The sequence below is a fragment of the Tachysurus fulvidraco genome, chromosome 12, assembly GCF_022655615.1.
Source record: "Tachysurus fulvidraco isolate hzauxx_2018 chromosome 12, HZAU_PFXX_2.0, whole genome shotgun sequence".
Taxonomy (NCBI): Eukaryota; Metazoa; Chordata; class Actinopteri; order Siluriformes; family Bagridae; genus Tachysurus; species Tachysurus fulvidraco.
Genome location: NC_062529.1, coordinates 7,171,816 through 7,197,893, shown reverse-complemented (window position 1 = coordinate 7,197,893; position 26,078 = coordinate 7,171,816). Strand labels below are relative to the sequence as shown.

Genomic DNA, 26,078 nt, shown 5'->3' with positions numbered 1-26,078 from the left:
GAAACACACATCATCATTCTACAGCATAATTGTATGCCTCCCAAGCATTTATTTACTTTTGGTTTGAGCCCTGGGTTTCTTAGTGCTCTATATTCTGAGCAATAGATTTATATTCAGTGTTTAATTTCAAACACAAATGTCTTAAGTGTCATAGCTAGAATAAAAGAATTGGCCTTGCCATTTTAATCCCTTTGGAGCTTGATTGTGCTATATGCAAGTAAGATGTAACTCCATTGTGTGTTTAGAGCTTTAGTAAAAACCCTTTAACATGTCTTCTCAGGATCTGCTGCGCTCAGAGCTGCCTGACTCCATGGAGAGTGCGCTGCAAGGCGATGAACGCTGTGTGCTGGATACAATGCGGTTGGTTGACCTGTTGTTAGTCCTGCTGTTTGAGGGTCGTAAGGCACTGCCCAAATCCACAGCTGGTTCAGGTGGGCGTATTCCAGGACTACGGCGCCTTGACAGCTCTGGTGAACGATCTCATCGCCAGCTTATTGACTGTATTCGTAGCAAAGACACAGATGCACTCATCGATGCCATTGACACTGGCGGTGAGACAATATTTCTTTGATTTCAAGCAATACAGTGCTTTAATTATTTATTTTTCACTGCAGTTTTGAGCATATCTTTTTACACTTAAACGAAACCTTTTTTATTTCTTTTAGCATTTGAAGTTAATTTTATGGATGACGTGGGACAGACACTCCTGAATTGGGCCTCGGCCTTTGGAACACAGGAAATGGTGAGAATTTTATTTGAATAGCTTTAATCTTTATTATTGTGGAAAATTAGCTTGATACCCCTCGTTTTAATGTGCAAATTACAAGCATTGTGTGTAGCATTATGCACGATTAGAGGGGCATTGAAGTGTAAATGAGGATCAGCAATGATGCAGATGAATCCAATTTGAAAAATGAACATGTTTTTGGTGTGTGCAAGTAAAAAAAAAAAGCAGAAGGAGTTTGTCACATACACAACCAATGGGAAGTAATATGGTTAATTTAAATCTGGCAGTCTTTTGCATACGATAACCTCATTGTAGGACAGTGGTGGCTCAAGTGGTTAAGGCTCTGGGTTGTTGATTGGAGGCTCAGGGTTCAAGCCCCAGCACTGCCAAGCTGCCACTGTTGGGCCCTTGAGCAAGGCCCTTAATGCTCTCTGCTCATGTGGTGCTGTCTCATGGGTGTCCATGCACTTTGACCCCATGTGTGAAGAAAGAATTTCACTGTGCTGTAATGTATATGTGACAATCATCTCTTCCTCAAGTAAATAATTAAACAATCAGTGGCGTAAAACCAGGCAACAGTGATAGCTGCTATTAATATAGAAACTGATATCAGCCATATAATTCATCTTAATTCAGCATGATTTCTTAACTTGATCCAACTAACCAAAATACTACCAAGCACATGGACAGGATAAAGCATTAGTCCAGAGTAATCAGGAACATGTGCTCTGCTGTAGGTGGAGTTCTTGTGTGAGAGAGGTGCAGATGTCAACAGAGGCCAAAGATCGTCATCCCTGCATTATGCCGCCTGTTTTGGACGGCCTCAAGTAGCCAAGGTAAAGAGCTGTAATTAGAAAGTTCCTTTCTTTCCATGTTTTAAGACTGTTTGTTTGTTTATTTATTATTATTATTTTTTTTTTTATACAAGACTTTGCTGCGGCATGGAGCCAATCCTGATCTGAGGGATGAAGACGGCAAAACGCCCCTGGACAAGGCCAGGGAGAGGGGACACAGTGAGGTTGTAGCAATTCTCCAGTCTCCTGGTGCGTGCCACAATTTTGTCATGTATTTTAAAATTTTTTTAATCTAAAACTCTGTATGAGGAAACTACAAGGACCCGATTATGTAAACTACACCTGATAACTTTATTGGAATTAGTCAGTAATTTATTGAACGGAGGAAACGGCATCCTTGCCTGTTTCACCTTAGTCCGATCATCCGAATGATCGTTTACTCTGAGCAGTAGTTAGATTTCTCTTCTTGTACACTGTAACCTACCAGCTTTTTATTTCAGTTGCTTTTTCTCTCTCTCTCTTTATTCTATCCTGTTTTGAACATTTATTTGGAACGCATTTTCTCTAGGAGACTGGATGTGTCCTGTGAACAAGGGGGACGACAAGAAAAAGAAGGATATGAACAAGGAGGAGGAGGAGGGCACTGAACCAAAAGGAGACCCGGAGATGGCACCCATCTATTTAAAGAGGCTGCTTCCAGTATTTGCACAAACCTTTCAGCACACCATGCTGCCTTCAATAAGGTTCATTTGTTTGAAACGCCTTTATAATCTAATTGCGCTATACTGAAGGGCTATGAAGTGAAGCTCTCGTAGGGCCGAGGTTAAAATGGCATTGTTTAAAAGCATCCTGGAATTCAACGTACACTTTATACCAGCTTTTTTTTCTGTATTTGTGCTGAGCAAAACTTGTATGAGCCACCACAATTTTAGAAACCAGTGCCATTTGTCTCTAGTCTTTAAAACCAGGCCCTTGATGCAGTCATTAGTCTGCATAATAAAGTAGGAAGATAAAATTCCACTTGTATATGTGATATGTTGTAAATTCATCTTGCACATTGGAGAAATCCTGTTTTAAATACACATTTTATTACAGAGAGCTACGCAACTCTGACAGCACAACTAGCTAACAGCTAAATGTAAAGGTTTTTGTTTCGTCTGTGATTAACGAATAGTGTCAGAATAACCGTGCTGCGTCCTTTCTCTGTAGGAAAGCCAGTTTGGCTCTGATCAGGAAGATGGTTCATTACAGTTCTGAAGTGCTGCTAAAGGAAGTGTGTGACTCTGATGCTGGACACAATCTGCCCACTATCCTGGTGGAAATAACTGCTACTGTGCTGGATCAGGAGGTCAGTGCTAATCGTGGTCTCGTTCTTTGGAGCTGATTTAAACAATGCTTACCAAACTCTTTATTAGGAACACCTTAGGAAGAATTGAGGCCATATCTCAGTGGATTCCACAAGACATTGGAAATATTCCTTTTTAGATTTCGGTCCATGTTGACACTACCATAGCCTGTTCTGTTAGTCACAGCCTGTAGTTGGTGACTGAGAAAACCAGTGCAAACATTGAACTCCTCGTCATGATTATGAAACTAGTTTGAGATGATTTTGGCTTTATAAAATTCGTGCCTCATCATGCTGGAGGTAAATCATGGTAAATTGTGGCCAAGAAGGGACACCTATGGTCAGCAAGCATACTCAAATAGGCTTTGGAATTTTTCATTGATTTATTGGCTCAGCCTGGACTGGTACAGGTTGGGGTCATGGATTCATTTTGTTGCCACCAAATTCTGATCCCACTGTCTTTGTGCCTCAGCAGCAATCAAGATTCATCAGAACAGGCTACATTTTTCTAGCCTTCTTCCAAAACTGTCCGGTTTTGGTAATCTTGTGCCCACTTAAGCCTTAACAAAGCTTTTCTATCCATAGAACTGCTGCTAACTGGATTTTCTTTTTCTGGACTGTACCACTTTAGAAAACTCTAGGGATTTTGTCTATGTGAAAATCCCAGGATATCAGCCGTTTTAGACATTAATCAGACTAGCCTGTTTGGCACAGACAATATCAGATCACATTTTCTTCCCATTCTGGTGGTTGGTCTGAACGTTTCTCAGCCTTACGTACTGGACCATATCTGCAAAATATAAGGCATTGTGCTTCTGCCACCCGATTGTCTGATTAGATAATTGCATGAGGAAATGATTTTAATCTCTCTTCTTTTTTTGCTCACAGGATGATGATGATGGTCATTTGCTGGCACTGCAGATCATAAGGGATCTTGTTGATAAAGGAGGAGATGTGTTCTTGGACCAGTTGGCCAGACTCGGGGTAATCAATAAGGTGTCGACTCTGGCAGGACCTACTTCAGATGATGAGAATGAGGAAGAAGCCAAACCAGAGAAGGTAAACAGCCATCTGTCAAAATGAAAGCTTTGTCTAGTTGAAATATAAAGTAATGTTTCTGGTTCTAAATGGTCTTGAATTCCAAAATCAGTATATATTATTTCAGGAGGATGAACCCCAGGAAGATGCCAAAGAGATTCAGCAGGGCAAGCCATACCATTGGCGGGACTGGTCCATTATAAGAGGCAGGGACTGTTTGTATATATGGAGTGATGCTGCTGCTCTGGAGCTTTCAAACGGGAGCAACGGGTGGTTTCGCTTCATCTTGGATGGGAAATTGGCTACTATGTACTCCAGTGGCAGTCCAGAGGGAGGCTCTGACAGTTCAGGTGACTTATTTATTTATTTATTTATTGGGTATTAATGCTCTTTATTAACAAGTAGAATGTTAATGAATATTCATCATGGTTGTAAACGAGGTATTTGTGGAGTTAGACAAGATAGTATTGCCTTTTATAAAAGCTTTATTATTTATTATATTTTTTTAACTCTTGACTAAATCTACATGTGTGATTTTTATAGAAAGTCGGAGTGAGTTTTTGGAGAAGCTCCAGCGTGCCAGAAGTCAGGTAAAGCCAGTCACAGCTAGCCAACCCATTCTGTCAGCAGTGGGCCCAACTAAACTCACAGTGGGCAACTGGTCACTCACATGCCTAAAGGAGGGTGAGATAGCCATTCATAACTCAGATGGTCAGCAGGCCACCATCCTGAAAGAAGATCTGCCAGGCTTTGTGTTTGAGTCCAACAGAGGCACCAAGCACTCTTTCACTGCTGAAACCTCCCTTGGTGAGCTTGGGGCAAATATGTACTGCCTTGTTGTAATAAGTTATGTGGTTTAAGTTAAGTTGTGCTTCTTGGCCATCATGTATGATTCTCTTGATCATTTGTTCCAGGGTCAGAATTTGTGACTGGCTGGACTGGAAAACGTGGACGGAAGCTCAAATCTAAATTGGAGAAAACCAAACAAAAGGTAGGTGTTTGCCGGTGTTTGTGATATTTCTGAGAAGACATCAGCTTCATGAGAGAATTTTTCCTTTATTCCCTTTTAAAACTGGCCTAGAAGATAATTTGTAAATATGTTTTGAATATGTTCTCCCGATTCAAATCTAAGGTCAAATATTTTTGTGGTATATTTAAGTGATATTTAAGATGTATTTTTTTCTAGGTGAAGACAATGGCAAGAGATTTGTACGATGATCATTTCAAGGCGGTAGAAAGTATGCCAAGGGGAGTCGTCGTCACCTTGAGAAACATTGCCACTCAGCTTGAGTCTGCCTGGGAGCTGCATACCAACAGACAGGTGAGAAGATCATGTCACTTTGCTAGTGAAATATGTTCTTTAATCACGATAAATTATCCACAAACAGAATTAGCAGGCTTTTTGGACTCAATTTTGAAATTCAAACACAATGAGACAATGTTTTGGAAGTAGCATAAGCAAAATATTTTCTAAACATTTGAGCAAGAGTTTGTGTGTTTAATTCTCCTTTCGTAGGGCTGCAACTACTGCGATCTAGCAGTTATTGAGTAACTGATTTAAAAATTTTTTTACGTGTAATAAATAAATGCCCAGCATGAATGTTATCAATCAAACAAGATGTGTTTTGGAATTTTGTTTTTACTGGTTTTGCAAAGGGTTTTATTTATTTTATTTTATTTATTTATATTTTTTTTTTCATCACTGTCTTTTTATATATTATAATTTTTATATATATATATAAATATTTATTTCATATTTACTTCCAAGAACAGAAATTACCATCTCATACGCTAGTCATGATTTTTAATAACATGCTTCACTATAGCAACTCTTGCTTAAACCCAACTAATAAATACATTTGTTGGTATCTATTTTAATTATATTTCAAGGATTTTTGTATATTGTTGCTGTTGTCACAACCCTAGTTTCTTATGTAAAAAAAAAAGTTGGACTTGTCAGTATCGTATGTTTTTCTCTCTGTTGTGTTGTAGTGTATCGAGGGAGAGAACACGTGGAGAGACCTCATGAAAACGGCTTTAGAAAATTTGATCGTGGTTCTCAAGGACGAGAACACCATCTCTCCCTACGAAATGTGCAGCAGTGGCCTTGTGCAAGCACTTTTTACTGTTCTTAATAATGTGAGTCTTTTTGGATTACAGATGGCTGTATGCAGTATGTATGGCTACATTTACATGAGTTTTCTTTTACTGTGCTGTGTGTAACCATGTTGTTTTGCTTTACAGAGTGTGGACCTTGATATGAAATATGATTGTAAGCAATTGGTGGAGAGGATAAATGTCTTTAAAACTGCATTCAGTGAAAATGAAGATGATGAGAGGTAGGAAACAATCTTCGGGGTAAAAAACAAAACATCCCAAAGCCATTTTTTCCTTATTCTTTTAAATATGCTTTACCTAACGTATTTACCGTTTTGTTTCAGCCGACCTGCAGTTGCCTTAATCCGTAAATTGATAGCAGTGCTCGAGTCTATAGAACGACTACCTCTTCACTTGTATGACACACCCGGCTCGGCATACAATTTGCAGGTGAACTTTTTGGTATTCAACCACCTAAAAGGAATAGATGATTTGATCACAAAAGTGACAAAATGGCATGAATATTGTCAATTAAAGAACTAATGTAGAAATTGTCTTGATCACCCAATTCATTAGAATAATGAAAACATTCACACTGAAACACTGTGCTGTGTGTATATCTAAAAATAAATGGAAATGTGAATTTAATAAGTAATTTAATGTGGTGATTTGTTTAAGATCCTGACCAGGAGGCTGCGTTTTCGGTTGGAGCGGGCTCCAGGTGAGACAGCCTTAATCGATCGGACTGGCAGGATGCTCAAGATGGAGCCACTGGCTACTGTGGAGTCTCTGGAGCAGTATCTTCTTAAGATGGTATGGGATTTCAGGCTGTTTTTGGGTCCTTTTACTTCACTTATTTTATTAGCTTTGCTTTTTTGCATTTTATAAATAAACTTATTTCTTTGTTCCAATAGGTGGCAAAGCAGTGGTATGACTTCGACAGGGCCTCCTTTATATTTGTTAGGAAATTGAGAGAAGGCCAAAGTTTCACCTTTAGGCACCAGCATGACTTTGATGAGAACGGCATCGTGTATTGGATCGGCACAAATGCAAAGTAAGTCTCTCGTTTCCTGAGAATCTTCTTGCATTCAGTGCTATGATGCATATTTGTTTTTGTTTGTTTGGAAATCTTGCCGGCTCTGGTGTTTCTGTTAAATTATAGTGTCGTTAGTATAGTGAGAGATGAGTGTCCACCCCAGGATATTTGACAGAAATGAACGAAATGTTCTTATTTAAGTAAAAAACATAGTAGTGTCACTTACCATGCAGATAACATGGCTGACAGGTAATATTAATATGTACAGATTATGGCATATTAGCTATAAATGAAACGGCTATCTCAATTTGGATGTAAATAGCCTTAAATGAAAGCGGAAAGTTGTATTCGTTTCATTCAAGATCATTCAATAAATGAAGCTTGGAACATTTTTCTACCTTGCTGAAAGAAGCGTTGCATGTATTCTTGTATATACTGCATATAAAACACCTGGAAATGTTGGAGCAGTGTTTCCATGCTGTTAAGCACTGTTGGCAAGATTGTTATAAGGTGCAACTTAATTGTCAATGTAATGTTTTTAATCTACCAGTTTTACCTTTATTAATTTTTAGCCTGAATCAAGCTTTGTTTTCTAATCGTTTGTGAGTCGGGAGAAAAAATGTCCTCTACATGTGCCAAGGAAAAGGGAGGTAGAAGAACCCTTTGCATAAAAATGTAATTCACAGGGGGTAAATTTTTGCCTTTTGTGAAAAACCTGGGAATATAATTGCCTAAGCATTCACGTCTTCAAGAACTTCAGTGTTGTATCAGATGAAACTTAACATCAACTCAGTCAATAACTTAATAGCCTTGAAGATTGTCTTAATAGCCTTGAAGATATTTTTCTGTGTAGCTGTTCTGAGCAAATATTAGTTTATATAAATTCAAAAAAAAAAAAAAACAATAAAAAGAGCTAAACTACAGTCAAGGGTAAATTGTGTGTCCGAAGACTCCAGTACACATTATCCTGAGCCATGTGTATATGTGGGATGTGGTAGCTTAGTGGTTAAGGTGTTGGGCTACTGATTGGAAGGTCATGGGTTTCAAACCCCAGGTGCTACTGCTGGCCCCTGAGCAAGGCCCTTAACCCTCAGTTGCTCAGTTGTAAGTCACTCTGGATAAGGGTGTCTGCTAAATGCCGTAAATGTGTAATTTTGAACCGCTTCCTTTGCAGGACTGCATATGAGTGGGTGAACCCTGCAGCTTATGGTCTGGTGGTAGTGACCTCGTCAGAGGGCAGGAATCTTCCTTATGGGCGTCTAGAGGACATTTTGAGCAGAGACAGTTCAGCCCTCAACTGCCATACCAATGATGATAAAAATGCTTGGTTTGCTGTGGACCTGGGCCTCTGGGTTATTCCCTCAGCCTACACACTACGGCATGCCCGTGGCTACGGTCGCTCTGCCCTTCGAAATTGGGTTTTCCAGGTGTCTAAGGATGGGCAAAACTGGATGACTCTTTATACCCATGTAGACGATGGCAGCCTCAATGAGCCAGGGTAGGGTGACTTACTTATTTATCTTTTTTTTTTCTTTCTTTCTGTCTAGTTCAAGGCTGTGTTACAGGCGTTGACAAAACATAATGGAAATATGTTCTGGTGGTAATGTTTGTACTCGGAAATTTTGAAAAGATGAAGGCTTTAAATAGATTAGCACTCTTGTCATTTATTATATTAACATCTGCTGATTATTTTGACTATTAAACACAGCCATAAACACTTTCAGGTCTTACACAGCTGTAACGTGTAAACAGGCCACAATATATTAATGAACTGATGTTCATGCCTCAAGTGGGTATATTTACATGATGCCGAGTCGTAGCTATACTTTTAGATGTGTAGGTACTAAAAGGTAAGAGACTTTTGGGTTACTATGCTCACAGAGCAGGGCCATGGATTTTTGGACTCTCTTTTCTAATTCCAGTGTGATGAAATACTGCAACACAATAGACAGTCACGTGTCACACTGACCCTCCTCATTTTTAAATCATCTTGCAGACTTCTCAGGAGTTAATTTTGGGGCATCTTTTAGTTTAGACTATTTGAATCAAACTCTCTTCACATAGTTATCACCCTTAAATGCTGTTTAGGTCATTTAAACTTTGCTTTGTGTTTGGACAAATTGTGTCCAATTTGGATTGATGCAGTGTTTTCTTGTACTGTGTTAATGGCATGCGTGTTTTATTTTCATCTTAGGTCAACTGCTACATGGCCTTTGGACCCATCCAAAGATGAGAAGCATGGCTGGAGACACATTCGTATTAAACAGATGGGGAAAAATGCAAGTGGACAAACACACTACCTCTCTCTGTCAGGGCTGGAGATCTATGGCACGGTCACTGGCGTTTGTGAAGACCAGCTTGGTAAGAAATGGCCATTTGTCTCCTCCATATTGCTTGGGTTGTTCCTAATTCTCTAATTAGGTGAAATGCCTACATTAAATGTTACAAAAAATAATTTTTAAAAAATAAAAATGTTAGCAGCAGGTCCTTTAAGTCCTGTCAGTTGCAAGGTAGGGGCTCTGTGGATCGTAATTGTTCAGCACATCTAGAAGCTTTATCCTGCTGAAAGAGTCTGTTACCATTCGTGAATACCATTGCTATGGTCTGCAACGATGTTTAGGTGGTACATTTCAAATTGGCAACTACACCATCCACATTATGTCAATAGAAATCATGATCTTTGGGATCGGACCAGAAAGGCTAGACTTTACTTCGCATAATGATTACAGAAGGTTATTTTATGAGGCCAATTCATTTAAAGAGCTATTTTACAAGGTCTCATCAGAAAAAGTTTGAGTTTCTGTCATATACTAATGTAAGAAAATTCATACAAGTTGTCTATTTGTCTATATTTATTTCTTTGTGATTTTTAGGTTATTTTACTTCTCATTAACCGTTCTTGCCATGAAGATCTTGCCTCAGTAGCTGACATGGCAGTAAATTATAACTAACTAACTAACTAGCTAACTAACTAGACTTCACTTCCCATAAACAGCGAGTTTTGTTTGCCCATAACTTTGTCACCAGTTCAAGAGTTGTTCTTCCTTGAATCGTTTTTCATAAATACTGGCCACTGTAAACTGGAACCTACCCACAAGACCTGCTGTATAGGAGACGTTCTGACCCAGTCGTCTAGCCCTCGCCTCTTGGCGCTCCGATACATATGCTTACCGAATTTATAATAAATGCAGGCTTGCAAAAACTGATGGAGTTCATGTGTGTATTTTTCTGTTAATATGTAAAAATATCCATGTGTATATGACATGCCATTATAACAAGAAAATCGATGTAAAATGATCGGTGCATTCTGCAGTATGTAACTTTTTTTTGTTTGTTTTGTGTCTTAAAAATGTAGAAATGAGTATTGAACTGCGCATTTGCCCAAATTCATTTATCTCTGCTGATTAGGTAAAGCTGTGAAGGAGGCAGAAGCTAATCTGCGTCGACAACGCCGCCTCTTCCGCTCTCAGGTAATGAAGTACATAGTCCCAGGGGCTCGGGTGGTGCGTGGCATTGACTGGAAGTGGCGGGATCAGGATGGCAACCCTTCTGGAGAGGGCACTGTGACTGGAGAGGCCCATAATGGTGAGAATTGTGTATGCTTTAGTTAGAATATTCTGTTAGAGCAGCAGACGTTAGATCTGTTTGTTGCACAATAAAACATAGCTAAAAAAATATTTTGTATAGATTTACATTCTAGGTAAGGTTTGTGGTGTGTGTATATAGTAAATGTTTTCACTCCACTGAATATCTTGCAGGATATTTAAATATGCCACCAGTTTATTTAAAGAAAATAAATTGTGACTAATGCATTTTGTTGTAGAGCTTTCTGAGCAAATCTGTATATGAACACGGCACAGCCATCTGTTCTGTTACTCCGTAATTGTTCAATCTTTTAAAATATGCCATCGAATTGGACCGCTTTAAAATCCGAATGAATCCAGCCTGGCTAAGAGGATGTCTCAAAATAACTAACCTGCACAGTTAAATGCCGGTATGAGAAAGACTGCAACTAATTAATTCAGAGACTGACCCAAATACTTTTTTCTTTTTTTTTTTCTTTCCTTTTTTGGCATCCTTCTGTGGGTACACCTTTCCATAATTCTCAGAAGCTCTTGTGTTAATAAAGCAGCCTCTAGTGGCTGGTGGTTAAACGTCTACATTAGGAGTTGTTAACCACATTTGAATTCCCTGATGCAACATCACCCTGACTAATTTAATAGAGGATCAGACTTTTTCAGCTGACGCTGGCCATCGGACTACTTGGCTAAGTAAGATAACCGAGAATCTATCTGGATATTCAGTGGCCCAGTGTGTACTAGCTGAGATTCCACGCAATGGCTATGATGGGATTTATTTAGTGATGTCCATCTTGTGTTGACCCTTTGATACTTACAAAAAGTGATTTTTCTGTCTCGTTATCTGAGCCGCAAGGCCGAATCAGGTCTTTGGTCATGCATCCTTTAGTGAAACAACAATATTCACTGTAGGCATTTTAGTTGAAAGGAAACTATACACAATAAGTCTTGCATGCATTTAAAACATAAACGCATCAGTTTGCTAGCTCTTTGCTAGTGCACTTGTTATCCAAACTGAGCAACACTCAGGGCTGTGCTTTACGGCAGCCTCTTAAGGAAATATCAGTGACTCAATATTAATTTCTTGTGTCTAGAGCTGGCTCTGATTACTGCTGTGTTGAATATCAATGTATTCGATATACAGAAAATACCCGGCAGTTATTCATGCAGTATTGCTTAGTAGAACGGTTTTGCAACTAGATATAAAAGTTCATTATTAGAAGTAGGAGCCTTTGTAAGATTGTAAAAGCATCGGTCAACTTTCAAAACAGATTATATCTACATTAAGTTTACATTTTCTTTGGACAATGTTTTTAACTAACGTTTTGATCCATTTAATGTCCCCTGTTTCCACCTAAACCAGGCCAAGTATAACTTTCTCTGCAGCCATAAATGCGATTGTATTCATATGTGTAGGTTGCTGTATGGCACAGATAATCAGCATTTCAGAAATTTCACGATAAACCTGACCTGTTTAAACAGGACAAAGTAACAATCATCCATAAAATATTAGATGATTTTCTTTGTGAAAGTTCAAAGAAAGCACGAAATAATAAATCTTCTTGCCTTTTAGCCATTACATAAGTGAAGTGGAAGGTTTTACAGGGTGTAACGCAATGCCAAAACATGACCGTGTGCATTGTGGCAGTGTGTAATTCACATTCTGGAAATATTTTTAGTTCTATTAATTATACATCTAACGCAGTTGCACTGTTTGTATAAACCCTGTCCCAATCTGTGCAACTCTGTTTTAAATTGTACAGAGAGCATGTTAGCCACACCATCGCCTGTATCATTACCTAGAATCCTCTACACTAAGCCTTTCAGGAAACAAGCGAGCTGATACAGCTGCTAAGAAAGCTTTAAGGCAGTATGTGACTGGATGCCAAATTCCTCCCTCAGAATATAGACCTATTATCAATGGCTATGTACTAAATAGGTGGCATGGCAAGAGGAATGGAATACATGGTCGAATAACAAATTGTTTGAAATACACGCTGAAATTACTACCAGCTCTCTAATACCTACAAGCTCAAGATTCGATCAGATGATCTTAACCAGATGTAGAATCGGACATACAAGGCTGACACACGAATACCTGCTGAAAGGAGAAGACCCCATTCAGTGCTCGTACTGCAGCATTCCCCTTACTGTCAAACACATTCTGTTGGACTGTCCTGCATATAATGACCACGGAAGGGTATTTTATGAGGCCAATTCATTTAAAGAGCTATTTTACAAGGTTTCATCAGAAAAAGTTTTCGGGTTTCTGTCATATATTAATGGAAAAAAATTAATTTAAGTTGTCTATATTTGTCTATAGTTATTTCTGTGATTTTAGGTTATTTTAGTTCTTATTAATCGTTCTTGCCATGAAGATGGCCTCAGTAGCTGGCATGGCAGTAAATTATAGTAACTAACTAACTACACTAAGCCTTATACACTATAGATTGATGGATATCTCAGGAACACCAATGCTGACATGCTAACGACCACATTAAAACTGTTAAATACAGTATACTTTTCAGTAGTTTTCAAGCAACACCAGTGCGCTGCTGCAATTTACAGAGCCTGGGAAATAAGCCACGGAATATGGGAGCTGTCTAAAATGACCCCTCAGGTGCTGCTTTAGTCATAAGTTACACTCATTTCCCAGGACAGCTTATTTAAGTTTTTCTATTTATTTAATTTTAAGATAACGAACGTGTAGCGGTTGCGTTAGAAATAATTTTAGGAATTATGAAGCCGCAAATTCTCAAGTCAAATCAAATCATGACCGTAGTATCATTACGACCCTAACTTTTGCCTTACGTTTTTGCCGTGCTCATTAATGCGGTCATGAAAAAGCATGAATAACTGTGACAGTAATACTCTAATATATATTTAATGCCATCAATATGAGGGTTAACACCAGGGTTAAAAAATTAAATAAACTCTTTAAATGTAACTCGTTTGCACGGTATATGATTTTAAGCTGATCAATCAAGGTATTCTTTCTTCCTGAGACAATTGGAGACAAGACAAACTAACCATGGGCTTCTGTGAGCTCATGTAGAATTAAAAGTACTAGCTAAAATGGTATTTTTCTCTGTATTTCGCTGCCCTGGGACAAAGGGTGTAGGGCCTTTTTTTTTTTTTTTTTTCTCCCTACTGAAAACAGTGCTCAGTGTTTGTAATGATCTCAGCTATGCCGGTTGGTAATATTTGCTGGATTTACTCATGTCTTTGGCTGAACTTCCCATTTTAAAACCATTCATAAGCATCACTTTTTATATCGAATAGTAGTTGTTACTTTAGTTTTTAATACCCGCGGCTTTCAACATTCCAGCACGTACATGCTTGCATTAAGAGTTAAAGTTGAGTTTCCTAGTCCTCTGGTGAACTTGGTGAGATTTTACAAACTGAACATATACATACCTTGTAGAGTAGGAAGTGTCGGTGAAGCTTACTCAGGACTGAGGATTGGGTGATTGATTAGTTTATAGTGAATGGCCTTTATTGGTTATTAATTTCACAGCTACGCTGGTTAGTGGAGAACACAGGGTTCAACAGTGCATCCAGGCCAGCTGAATGGGAAAAGCTCCATGTTTCAGTCAAGCTTCTGGTTAGTGAACGTTAAGCCAAAGTTCAAATTCCTAGCAGTGTGTAACTAACGAAAGTCTAAATTGATCATACAACCTCATGAAGTTATTATTTAATAACTATAAATTCTATTAAGTTCTGCATGTTCTCGTGCCTCGGGGGTTTCCTCCGGGTACTCCGGTTTCCTCCCCCGGTCCAAAGACATGCATGGTAGGTTGATTGGCATCTCTGGAAAAATTGTCCTTAGTGTGTTATTGCATGAGTGAATGAGTGTGTGTGCCCTGTGATGGGTTGGCACTCAGTCCAGGGTGTATCCTGCCTTGATGCCCGATGATGCCTGAGATAAGCACAGGCTCCCCGTGACCTGAGAAGTTCGGATAAGCGGTAGAAAATGAATGAATGAATGAGTTCCTGGTCTCGTTTATGTATTACATTATGTAGGAAATGTAATAAATAATAATACATTCCCATATTATTTCTGCTGTCAAATGTATCGAACAAGGCGCCAACGTACACTCTGTACACTCTGAATCAAGGCGCCAATCCAGTCCGAGTTTTGTGTATTTGTTGCTTAGGCCGTACACTCTTTTTTTTGAAGATTTTTGTCTGTTGCATGGGTATACAATGTAGTGGATGAATCCTCACTAAAACATTGTGTCCTTCAGTCAGTAGGGGCTGGAACAGTGATACGAGAGCTTCTGAGAGTTGTTTACTGAGCGTAACATACCTTACTTGTGCTGTCCATTCAATTGAACCGTTCAGCATATCAATTTAAAATACAAATTATTCCATCGTCTTTTAACTTCAGGGGAAATGTACGACTTTTCTATTTCTTATTCAGGTTACCGTGTCCTGTCAATTTTTGTTTGTATTTGCAACTCTCCCCTTCCTCCAAACTAACGGTCATCACTCATGAATCCCATGCAATCATCTACTTTTTGTTCTTGCCCCACTAGACTGTGAGTCTTTTTAAGATCGGTAAATGAGTCAGGGTGATTTGCACTTGATGGAAAAGGACATTTTAGCTTCGTTTTACAACATCTATTGCCTTTTTTTTTTTTTCTTCATTTATTTATACTGCAAGACTACGACTGTAGTCACTGACAGTACACTCTGTAGTTTGAGTATTCCCATCCAAACAATCAAAAATGGTTGTAATGTAATGGAGAAGAGGTTGAAATTGAGTAGTGTTCAATCTCTGTAGTGTGGAGCAGTGCTGCCATCTTGGACTCACTGCTGTCTTTCTTGGTTCCCTTGACTGGGTCTCACTTGTTCATGTACCCCCTCCCTCCCATCCTCTTCCAGGCTGGATTGATGTCACCTGGGATGCTGGTGGCTCGAACTCCTACCGCATGGGTGCGGAAGGGAAATTTGACCTGAAGTTAGCTCCGGGGTACGACCCCGAGTCGGCACCGTCACCCAAAACTGTTTCGTGCGCTATTGCAGGCCCGCCGACTCCCTGGAGCAGCCTGGCCAAAAACAACTGTCCGGACAGGGGTGGTCCTTCATCGGTATCTTCTGGTCGCAAGGGCAGCAGCAGCTCAGCATGCAGCGATATCGGCTTTGGCTCTGCTCGCAGGCTTGAGGGCCTCTCTGAGCAGGGCACACTTGAGGGGGGTGGACCTATGGGCACGGAGGGACAGGAGCCCCTTGTGGTTCTCTCCACGGTCGAAGGTGGTTCTGCATCCAGTGAGAGTGCTGAGCCTAAGAGTGAATCAACAGCCATCTCTGTGGGACCAGTTAGTGTCAGTTCACCCGATGTCAGCTCCGTCTCTGATTCATCTGGCAAGGCTGCGGTGTCCCAGAGGCCCCTTGGCCCAGGCACTGGTGCTCGCCTTTCAGTCAGCTCACTGCTTGCAGCTGGTGCACCTATGAGCTCTAGTGCCAGTGTGCCTAACCTGTCATCGCGTGAAGCCAGTCTCATGGAATCCTTTGTTCGCCGTGCTCCCAACATGGCACGCACCAACGCCACCAACAACATGAACCTGAGCCGCAGCAGCAGTGACAACAATACCAACACAATTGGCCGCAACGTTGCAGCTGCGTCCGGTGAGTAGCCATGGCTTGCCAGGCTGCTAGTATTGTTCCATCACATTTTAGTCACTATAGATTCACTATACTCCACTGATGTTAGAAACTAGAGAAAACCATGCCTGAGGAATTGCACTGTTTTGACTGGACAACTTCATAACAGGGATGTGTAACGGTGGGTTTGACGCGCACAGCTTGTTGCTAAGTGGTACTAGAATAATTTGTATTAATTACTATTATACGATTTAGCCTGTTTGTGCGCTGTCAGGCCATGCAGCTACAGTGTGGCCTTGCCCCTCTAGCTAACTTTGTAGCAAGCTAACTGGCAAAAGCTGATGAAATTTAAGGATAACACGGCTAATATGCATGACTACATTTCTGACATCGTTAGATGTACAAAGCTTGTTTGACCGTGTGTAATTGCTGAAGCCATGCATAATATCTACAATCCCTAACCTTTTTTATATATATATTATTGGACTGATATGCATATTACACACACGATAACATGCTCAAATATATATGTGTAATGCAATTTATAACCAGAGGCTTATTCCTTGCACTGACTTACCAGTCTACCAGGAAGTGTGTTGTGTGGTCATAGAAACATAGTCCATGCTGGGGGGTGTGTTAATAGTTTGATTCAAAATAAAGGGGTCTGGTTTGTATTCGATGCCTGGTTTAGCGTGCATGTGCAGAAGCAGCAGCAGTGAGAGCAGCCTCATTCCCACACACGTCGGATTCTTTTTCCGAATCCAAATGCACTAGATGGCACATCGGAGCGAGTACGTTCCTGTCCATCAGGTTTCAAGTTGAACTGTACAATATTTCACGTGCAGCAAATTTAAACACACTGAGCTCCGTCTCTCCTAAAACATTTTGCCATGGTCATTATTATTGTTTATCATGGGCTGCATCTCAAATCAAAACTTGTTCCTTACATTCAAAATGATTCACCAATCTAACTGAGTATTTTAGATTAGTAGACAAAACAAACCTTTTGGTTGGCTGGCATGAAGTTTATTAAAGCCATCCTTAAAAATATTTTGGTTTGCAGTAACAGTAAAAAAAAAAAAAATCATTTCAACGTTTTAAAGTTTCAACGTTAAAAAAAAAAAAAGTACAATTTTGACGGCAGTGATTACGTAGGTATGACTTTAATGAAATTAGTATATCGTCACGTCACTGACTGGGTCTTTGACCTGTGCCTTTGGAAACCTTTTTTTTTTTTTTTAATTGCTGGGCACAATTTTTCCAGAACTTCGTGCCAAGTTAAAGTGGGTTTTTTTTTTAGATGTATTTTGGTGCCTGACTTTGAACGTTGACCGTGAACATTTTGTTTACTGCAGCCGCAGCCATCATTACCAAGCTCGAACCGTTGAGTCTGAGACGAAGCGAACGCACAGGCCATAGTGTGACATCCGGTAACCAACAGTGTAAACATAGATGACGTCACGGGTTTTTATTTTAAAAGAAAGAACGTTGCCTTCGTTTGTATGTAGGCCTAGGCAATTTATATATTTACAATACTTAAAAATTATAACTTAATTAAAATATAATTTATTTGATTTTATTGCTTTTGTATTGGTTGTTTGAAGAGTAAAAAAAAATTGGTCAGTCTTAACGCAAAGTTACAACCAGCAAGTCGGTCGGACTTAAAAAAAAAATTGAGTCTGTCCTTAATTGACAGGGATGGTCGGGATACGGCAAACAAGAATATTTGTAAGGATGGCCTAATGGCACGTTAACTGCAGTAGGAACACAATTCTGACCACGGATTTGCTATCTGTGTCAGAAGCGAACCAAACAGTGACACGTTAACTGTCAGGAATTGTAAAGAAAGCAATATGCATGTGAACCAGTTTGGGCTTAAACACACCGTCTTTTTTGTTGTTTGTTTTAATAAACTAATAGCATAATTGCTTTTGTGTTTTGCAGCCTCTCCTCTCATGGGTGCACAGAGCTTTCCTAATCTTACCACCACTGGTACCACTTCCACTGTTACAATGTCCACCTCCATAGTAACCAGCAGCAATAACGTAGCCACAGCCACTACTACAGGTTTGTCTGTTGGTCAGTTGCTCAGTAACACGCTGACGACCAGCCTGACCTCCACATCTAGCGAGAGCGACACAGGTCAGGAGGCTGAGTTTTCCCTCTATGGTAGGCCATGCTAGATTTGTTCACCTACCAAAACATTCCTCTTCTGCCTCTATTGTTGCTCACTTATCTATGGTGCACTCCATTTTGATGCTCTCTGCCCTCATCTTGCCATTTCCCTCTAAACACACTTATTGCATGGTTTTGCGTTCTGTCTGCTTCTCTTTTAGAATTCGATTTTTAAACGTTTTCCCTTTTACTGTTTTCTTAATTCTTCCACAGACTTCTTGGATAGCTGTAGGGCAAACACATTGCTTGCAGAGCTGGATGATGAGGAAGATTTACCTGAACCGGACGACGATGACGACGAGAATGAGGACGACAATCAGGAGGACCAGGAGTATGAGGAAGTTCTGGTACGGTCCAGGGTCAACCTTGGTTACCACGTTCATATACATAGGGTAAAACTTGTTGTAGTTTTGATAATAGTACAGTGCCCCTCCTTAGTTCTTGAAATTTTTGTTTTTGTTTCATGGTAATGGAAGTTTTTTTTTTTTTTTTTTTTTTTTTTTTTTTTTTAAATATTTTTATTATTTTCTCGCTTTTGGGAAATGATTGTCGTCTTCTATACAAATGAATGTTTATTGACTGTCAGCATGGTTCCTGTGAAAAGCATGTTTGTGGTGAGATGAAAAGGTCTATATTGCATGTTTGTGTTTGTTATGCTGAAGCATCTTGTCAACACAAATTTGTAATGGTGGCCTGGTAGGAAGAAGAGGAATATGAAACCAAAGGGGGTCGGCGTAGAACATGGGATGATGACTTTGTGCTGAAACGACAGTTTTCTGCTCTAGTCCCCGCATTTGACCCCAGACCAGGCCGGACAAACGTCCAGCAAACCACAGATCTGGAAATCCCTACACCAGGTACCCATCTTTTTTTCTAGTAAAATTTACAGCATTGATCTTTGATGTGCATGCTCTTTTTTTTTTTTTTTTTTTTTTTTTTTTGAAAGCGACTCGTTTGATTTCCATCGTTACCCCTCACCTTTTTTTGCATTTCTAATTGAAAATGTTATGTAGTATGGAATGCATGACTGAAGTATACTTTTTATTTAACATTAACATGCGAGTGTCCTTTTGTTACAGGGATGTAACTGACCCCCTCTGTCGGTGTCTCGCTCGTATGATTGTGCAAGTTCATTATGGGATTTTTGTCTTGTGCTAGGTACACCTCGTTCAGAGGTGCTGGAGGAGGTGGAATGTGCTCCTTCCCCCCATCTGGCCCTTATACTGAAGGTGGCAGGCCTGGGAACCACACGGGAAGTTGAACTACCTCTCAATAACTACAAATCCACCATTTTCTATTACGTCCAAAAGCTGCTGCAGCTCTCCTGTAACGGCAGCATCAAATCCGACAAGCTTCGGCGCATCTGGGAGCCGACGTATACGTGAGTCACACACTCGCCTTACATCTGCGTGCTCTTAAAATATCGTTTGTGTACCTTGTCGCTTGTGTACATCTAATGTTATCATTTACAGTAGCCATACACTTATTTTTTCTAGGATCATGTACAGAGAGTTAAAGGACTCTGACAAAGACAAAGAAAGCGGGAAGATGGTAATGTGTTTTGACCTTCTCCTTTCCTTTATCTCTTTCACTCGTTCTCTCCGATTCATTAAAAAACTGCCTGTGACTTTTTTTTTTTTTTTTTTCCTGTGGCTGTCAGAAGTCAGTCATTACTAACCTTGTAGCCAGGAGCCTCTTAAAGGGAATAAATAGTGACCTGAGTGACTAATTTTTGGTAATTGCACGGTCCTTTTAGTGGTTAGGCCTGTTGTAATGCATGTGTATTGCGCGAGACTTACAATCAGGAAAGACCAACATTTGGTTCTTCCTGTTGTAGGGTTGCTGGTCTGTAGAGCATGTGGAACAGTACCTTGGCACAGATGAATTACCAAAGAATGACTTGATAACCTACATGCAGAAGAATGCAGACTCGACTTTCCTGCGGCACTGGAAATTAACCGGCACTAATAAAAGTATTAGGAAAAACAGAAATTGTTCGCAGCTCATAGCTGCATACAAGGTATAGAATGCCATCATACGTGTGTGTGTGTCTGTCTGTCTGTGTGTGTGTATGTAGGTACCTTTGTCTATTCTATATTTGAATTTTCTGTTTAGACACTTGTTACAGTATCTGTCCTCGTAACCTGTCGTAATTTATTGTACAACATTCTGGATATTCTGAGCGGCATAATTATTATTATTTTTTAACTCATAAGCCATTTTTCATATTTTGAGAATGCACCAAGTGCATTGTACATTTCACCTGGTATCCCTGTTTTAGTGGTAGCTGTTTAGATTATAATAGGTGGGGGAGATCGATTGCTGATCTCTATAATTGATTTATTTTTTATCCCCTCCTCTCCGCAGGATTTCTGTGAACGGGGCTGCAGGTCTTCTGGACTTGGGTCAGGTTCTCTGGCAACCACACCGAGTTGTGACATCTTAAGTGGTGCACGTGAGCAGCCGCAGGCCAAAGCTGGCTCAGCCCAGAGCGCCTGTGGTGTTGAGGATGTGCTGCAGTTGCTGCGCATCCTTTACATTATCGGAGGTGAGCCAGCGGTTGGCCATACACTGCAGGAGGGTAAGCCTTATCTCCCTGACATCAGAGTACAATAGTAGCATTTAGTGTGGTCCTGTTTAAGTATTTAAATATTATAGTTTCTTTGAATATGGATTTCAACAGAGAGAGGATTCAATAATGTAAGCATCATTTATTTGTCTGTCTTTAATTGGTGGAGTGTAAAATTTTTGTTTTAAAGAATTTTTTTTTATTATTATTTATTTAAAAAAAAAAATTTGAACTTGCAGGGAGGCAAAATGTTGATCAATTCTACATGAGATGACCAATTTAAGCTTTATTTTTTTGAAAATCTTTTACACAGATTTGGATGATCTACAGTTCAATGCATCACCCGAGGAGTTCACCAGCAAAAAAATTACAACCAAAATACTGCAACAAATTGAGGTAATAAGAGTCTTGTGATTTTTTTTTATTGGAAACGAAACGCCGTAGAAGAGCTCCGTTCTGCTCTTTACCGATCGCCATGCTGATGCTAGCACTTAATCTGTCTTGTATCTGGACGCTGAAAAGTGTGTTTAACAGACGACTGCCAACACTGACTCATAAACATTTTTATTCAGTCGGCATAAATTTTGCTAAATGTTATTTCTAATAAAATTTGTTGTAAAAATTAAATCAACAAAAGCAGTAATTAATACTGTTATTTCATGTCTGTCCAGGAGCCTCTGGCTTTGGCCAGCGGAGCCCTTCCAGATTGGTGTGAACAGTTAACCAGCAAGTGTCCTTTTCTAATCCCTTTTGAGACCCGCCAGCTCTTCTTCACCTGCACAGCATTTGGAGCCTCCAGGTCTGTAGGTTTTTAGTTTCAGTGCAAAAGAAATGTAAATGCATTGATACCAGCCTTCCCCTCACAGCTAGCCTTATTTGTTCTAATACTTGCACTTACGATTAAGCCTTATTTGTTCTATAACAGAACGGTAAACTGATTCTACTTTGTGTTTGCAACAGGGCAATAGTGTGGCTCCAAAACCGAAGGGAGGCAACCATGGAGCGCACACGTCCGTCCACTACAGTGAGGCGGGATGAACCAGGAGAGTTCCGTGTTGGTCGCCTCAAACATGAGCGTGTCAAAGTACCACGCGGGGAGAGCATGATGGAGTGGGCCGAGAGTGTCATGCACATCCATGCTGACAGGAAGTCTGTACTTGAGGTAGAGAGAATCCACTGCATCAACATTAAGAAACGACTAATAAAATTACCATAGTTGCAGGAAATTGTCACCTTAAAGACAGGCAATTGATTAAGGAGGGGCATTTTGTATGCAGATCAGTGTGGAATGAGTATGTGCATGATGATTTATTTTCTTGACTTGCTAAATGACTCACCAGATCTTCACCCAGTGGAACATTTTGAATCGGTGTGATTATATGTTTAGTTTTCTTTGCCACTATCAAAACCCCAAATATATCTTTCAGAAGAATGATCCCTCTAATACAGTTCCAGACAGTGTATGCCGAGGTGCACTGGACCATCGCGTCTATTCAAACTGCCTCTTCCTTTAATTTGTCACCTGTCTGTGTTTAAAATGTTACCTCCTAAAATGTAGGAAGCATATTCAGTGCCTTGTGTTGAAAAACAAAAATGGCACACTATGGTATTTAGCGCTAACTTGAACTTTCTGTGGTTTTCCTACAGGTGGAGTTCCAGGGTGAAGAAGGCACTGGGTTGGGTCCCACACTAGAGTTCTATGCCCTTGTGGCAGCAGAGTTTCAGCGCACCTCATTGGGGATCTGGCTCTGTGATGACGATTTTCCCGATGACGAGTCCCGCCAAGTTAGTTCACTCTGTTACTTTTAACATTTTCACATGTTTATTTCTGTATTTAGGCTCAGATTTCTGAAATCTAATCTTCACTTTTTTTTGTGCTGGTCAGGTGGATCTCGGTGGTGGCCTAAAACCACCAGGCTACTATGTACAGCGCTCGTGTGGCCTTTTTCCTGCACCCTTTCCTCAAGATAGTGATGAGCTAGAGCGAATCGCCAAGCTCTTCCACTTCTTAGGCATCTTTCTGGCCAAGTGCATACAGGACAACCGGCTGGTGGACCTGCCTGTCTCACAACCTTTTTTTAAGCTGCTCTGTATGGGTGACATCAAGAGCAACATGAGCAAACTGTTGTATGAGACGCGCTCCGATTCAGACCGCCGCTTCTCTGACATCCATTCAGAGGCCTCCACTGAGGAAGAACCATATTTGATGGGCAGCTTTGATGAAGACTCTAAATCTGAATTCATCTTGGACCCACCAAAGCCCAAACCACCTGCATGGTATCATGGCATCCTAACCTGGGAGGACTTTGAGCTGGTAAATCCTCACCGAGCACGTTTCCTCAAGGAGATGAAGGAGCTGGCAGTAAAGAGGAGGCAGATACTGGGCAATAAGAGCTTCTCAGAGGATGAGAAGAACACACGGCTACAGGGACTCATGCTGAAGAACCCAGTGGGCTCAGGCCCACCATTGAGTGTGGAAGATCTGGGGTAAGCTATTCATCTCAGAAATCACTTAGGAACACAGCTTTTTGAATTTGGCCATGTGTTTATTGTGAAATGTATTTAGAGTAAAACTTGGTTTAATGTGGCTTTTTTTTGTTTGTAGGTTAAATTTTCAGTTCTGTCCTTCGTCAAAAGTGCATGGGTTCTCAACAGTGGACCTTAAACCCAATGGAGAGGACGAGGTAGGTCATTCAGTTTGATTTATTCGTTTTGATAGCTTTGCATGATTTGGTTCTCAAATGGGCCGGCACTCCAGTTGGCTTTGAACTAAATAGCACAGACTTTGATTTTCACTTTGAAGAACTTCACGAGTAGAACATTGAAATTACAAAAGAGAAGAGACGTGCTTACCTTCAGTAAGCACTTTTGTTTTAGCTAGCATGCTAACATTATGTAGAATCTTACATCCATTTGTATCCATATGGGATGCGCACACGGGAACACGCGAAGGATTCTGGCAAGCGGCTTTCGACTTTGTCGGGAACTCTGTACGGTTTATGCAGCATAATAAAACCTGTATGTGTTTAATTAGATGGTGACCTTGGACAATGCAGAGGAGTATGTGGAGTTAATGTTTGACTTCTCTATGCACATCGGGATACAGAAGCAAATGGAAGCCTTCAGAGGTAAGAGGTCTTCAATGTATGCAGCCTTTCATTACCTGAACCTGGTGGATGTGGATGTTTGATGTTCTCACAGATTGATTTGTCTGAGAGAACCTGAGAGTACAAAACAAAATAAAAATATGTATTGTCCAGTTAACGTTACTTATGGGCAGATAGTTGTTGCAGCTCTGCTCTAAGGTCAAATGTGAGAGAAATTATGAAATCATGGTGGTCAGGGAAAAATGCAAGGGATTTGTTGGATGACATTCACTTTTACTTAGTAGATGATAGAATTTTTTGGTACCAAACGATACCGTAAAGCTCAAATGTAAATTGGCTATTTCTACATCTACATTGCACATCTCCATATGTTTATGCTCTTTCTTTGATCTGATGCATTGCTTAATGGTTGTGTTGTGGTGTTTTGGCTCAGAGGGCTTTAACAGAGTATTCCCTATGGAGAAACTGAGCTCATTTAGTCATAAAGAGGTCCAGATGATCCTGTGTGGGAATCAGTCTCCATCCTGGACCGCTGAGGACATTGTCAGCTACACAGAGCCCAAACTGGGCTACACTCGGGACAGGTGTGCTATTTGCTTTACTTACGGTGCTATAAAAATTCTACAAAATTTTAACAAACCAATAATACATTTTCATAATATATTTTAAATGGAAACACTTTAAATGGAAATGTCTAACACCCTATTTTCCACCACCTATACAGCCCCGGATTCTTGCGCTTTGTGCGGGTGCTGTGTGGAATGTGCTCAGATGAGAGAAAAGCCTTTCTTCAGTTCACAACAGGTTGCTCAACTCTGCCCCCTGGGGGTCTCGCCAACTTACATCCCCGTCTCACGATCGTCCGCAAGGTACAGCACCGAGTATTTAGTTTTGCGTTAATTAAAAAGAATGTTGAAAACAAACATTTTTACTGGTTTCTTCAGTCATATTCCTTTTTAATGTGCTTAATTATACCTGTAGGTGGATGCGACTGATGCCAGCTACCCCTCAGTAAACACATGCGTGCACTATCTGAAGTTGCCAGAGTATTCCTCTGAAGAGATCATGAGAGAGCGCCTCCTTGCTGCCACCATGGAAAAGGGCTTCCACCTGAACTGAGCATGCTTCCTGCACTGCTGAACAATTCCATGTGTCGATGAAGCCTGTCATGTTTTGTTGCAGAAAAAAAAAATTACAAAAGCTGTGCTCGCCCATGATTTTCTCTCCTTTTGTCAAAAGAACCCACGTTTACATCTGTAAGCGAATGGAAGCCCATCTCAGCTCCACTACTTACTGAAACAGATTAAGGTCATTTCTGCAGCCCATGTTACCCCACATACACATCTTGGTGGGACTGCACTGCATTAAGGGCTTGAGCCGCTAGTAGCCAAGGGCAGTTCTCCTCTGTTTACTCTCACACCCCAGCACTGAGCGTGTGTGTAAAGTTCAGCATAGGGTTTTCTTTTCTTTTCAGATTACTGAACACACACATACCAGCCCTGTTTCCCCAAGAGGGGGCACACAAGTACCTGCTTCTTTAGAGCTAACTGTTGAGTGTTTGGACATTTCTCCTGGTTTTAAGTTTTATTAGTGCCTGCCTTGTATGAAATTTAGGTTGTTTTTTTTTTTCATCTCGTTTTGTTTTTCATTCAGCATACAATCATACAAACATGCTGTTTTCTCCCACGCATTTCCTCTTCTATTTTCTTTTCTTTTTCTCCTCTCCTAGCTGTTAGTGTACGTTTCAAGTGTTCATTACCCTGTTAAAAGGATCAAATTCCCTGACTGCATATGTGTAATTTTACAATAAAGCTACAGAGATAAAAACACTGGTTGTGTGCAAGGCACACTGTGGGGGGGAAATGAAAAGCTATGCTTCTCCTTGTATTTTCTTTGTATATTATATACATTTATTTAACTCAAGTTGCAGTTTGAAGTAAACAAATATTTTCAAATGTGTATGCTCCAAAATAATCATTAAAATGTTTGCAATGTATGATTACTA

At 40.2% G+C, this 26,078-nt stretch overlaps 1 protein-coding gene across 10 annotated transcripts in view; it reads left to right on the top strand.

The window, feature by feature from the left end:
• The window catches only part of hectd1 (HECT domain containing 1), a 33,662-nt gene extending 7,593 nt beyond the window's left edge, over positions 1–26,069 (top strand). For 2 of the 10 annotated variants that reach the window (XM_027172140.2, XM_027172141.2), the window contains 37 exons: positions 281–551; positions 666–742; positions 1,465–1,563; positions 1,656–1,770; positions 2,090–2,264; positions 2,731–2,869; positions 3,755–3,925; positions 4,032–4,254; positions 4,448–4,711; positions 4,819–4,895; positions 5,091–5,225; positions 5,897–6,043; positions 6,149–6,243; positions 6,346–6,451; positions 6,680–6,814; positions 6,916–7,055; positions 8,212–8,535; positions 9,232–9,398; positions 10,446–10,622; positions 15,503–16,246; positions 18,167–18,391; positions 18,611–18,789; positions 19,098–19,254; positions 19,556–19,778; positions 19,894–19,948; positions 20,235–20,417; positions 20,765–20,978; positions 21,280–21,362; positions 21,638–21,765; positions 21,927–22,128; positions 22,614–22,751; positions 22,852–23,453; positions 23,572–23,650; positions 24,001–24,094; positions 24,507–24,657; positions 24,798–24,942; positions 25,055–26,069. In XM_027172140.2, the coding sequence (XP_027027941.1) occupies positions 281–551; positions 666–742; positions 1,465–1,563; positions 1,656–1,770; positions 2,090–2,264; positions 2,731–2,869; positions 3,755–3,925; positions 4,032–4,254; positions 4,448–4,711; positions 4,819–4,895; positions 5,091–5,225; positions 5,897–6,043; positions 6,149–6,243; positions 6,346–6,451; positions 6,680–6,814; positions 6,916–7,055; positions 8,212–8,535; positions 9,232–9,398; positions 10,446–10,622; positions 15,503–16,246; positions 18,167–18,391; positions 18,611–18,789; positions 19,098–19,254; positions 19,556–19,778; positions 19,894–19,948; positions 20,235–20,417; positions 20,765–20,978; positions 21,280–21,362; positions 21,638–21,765; positions 21,927–22,128; positions 22,614–22,751; positions 22,852–23,453; positions 23,572–23,650; positions 24,001–24,094; positions 24,507–24,657; positions 24,798–24,942; positions 25,055–25,192 (6,777 nt within the window). In that variant the 3' untranslated portion in view covers positions 25,193–26,069. The remainder of the gene's footprint in view (positions 1–280; positions 552–665; positions 743–1,464; positions 1,564–1,655; positions 1,771–2,089; positions 2,265–2,730; positions 2,870–3,754; positions 3,926–4,031; positions 4,255–4,447; positions 4,712–4,818; positions 4,896–5,090; positions 5,226–5,896; positions 6,044–6,148; positions 6,244–6,345; positions 6,452–6,679; positions 6,815–6,915; positions 7,056–8,211; positions 8,536–9,231; positions 9,399–10,445; positions 10,623–15,502; positions 16,247–18,166; positions 18,392–18,610; positions 18,790–19,097; positions 19,255–19,555; positions 19,779–19,893; positions 19,949–20,234; positions 20,418–20,764; positions 20,979–21,279; positions 21,363–21,637; positions 21,766–21,926; positions 22,129–22,613; positions 22,752–22,851; positions 23,454–23,571; positions 23,651–24,000; positions 24,095–24,506; positions 24,658–24,797; positions 24,943–25,054) is intronic. The other 8 variants (XM_027172142.2, XM_027172144.2, XM_027172143.2 and 5 more) reach the window with 8 other exon arrangements.
• The last annotated feature ends 9 nt before the right edge of the window (positions 26,070–26,078 follow it).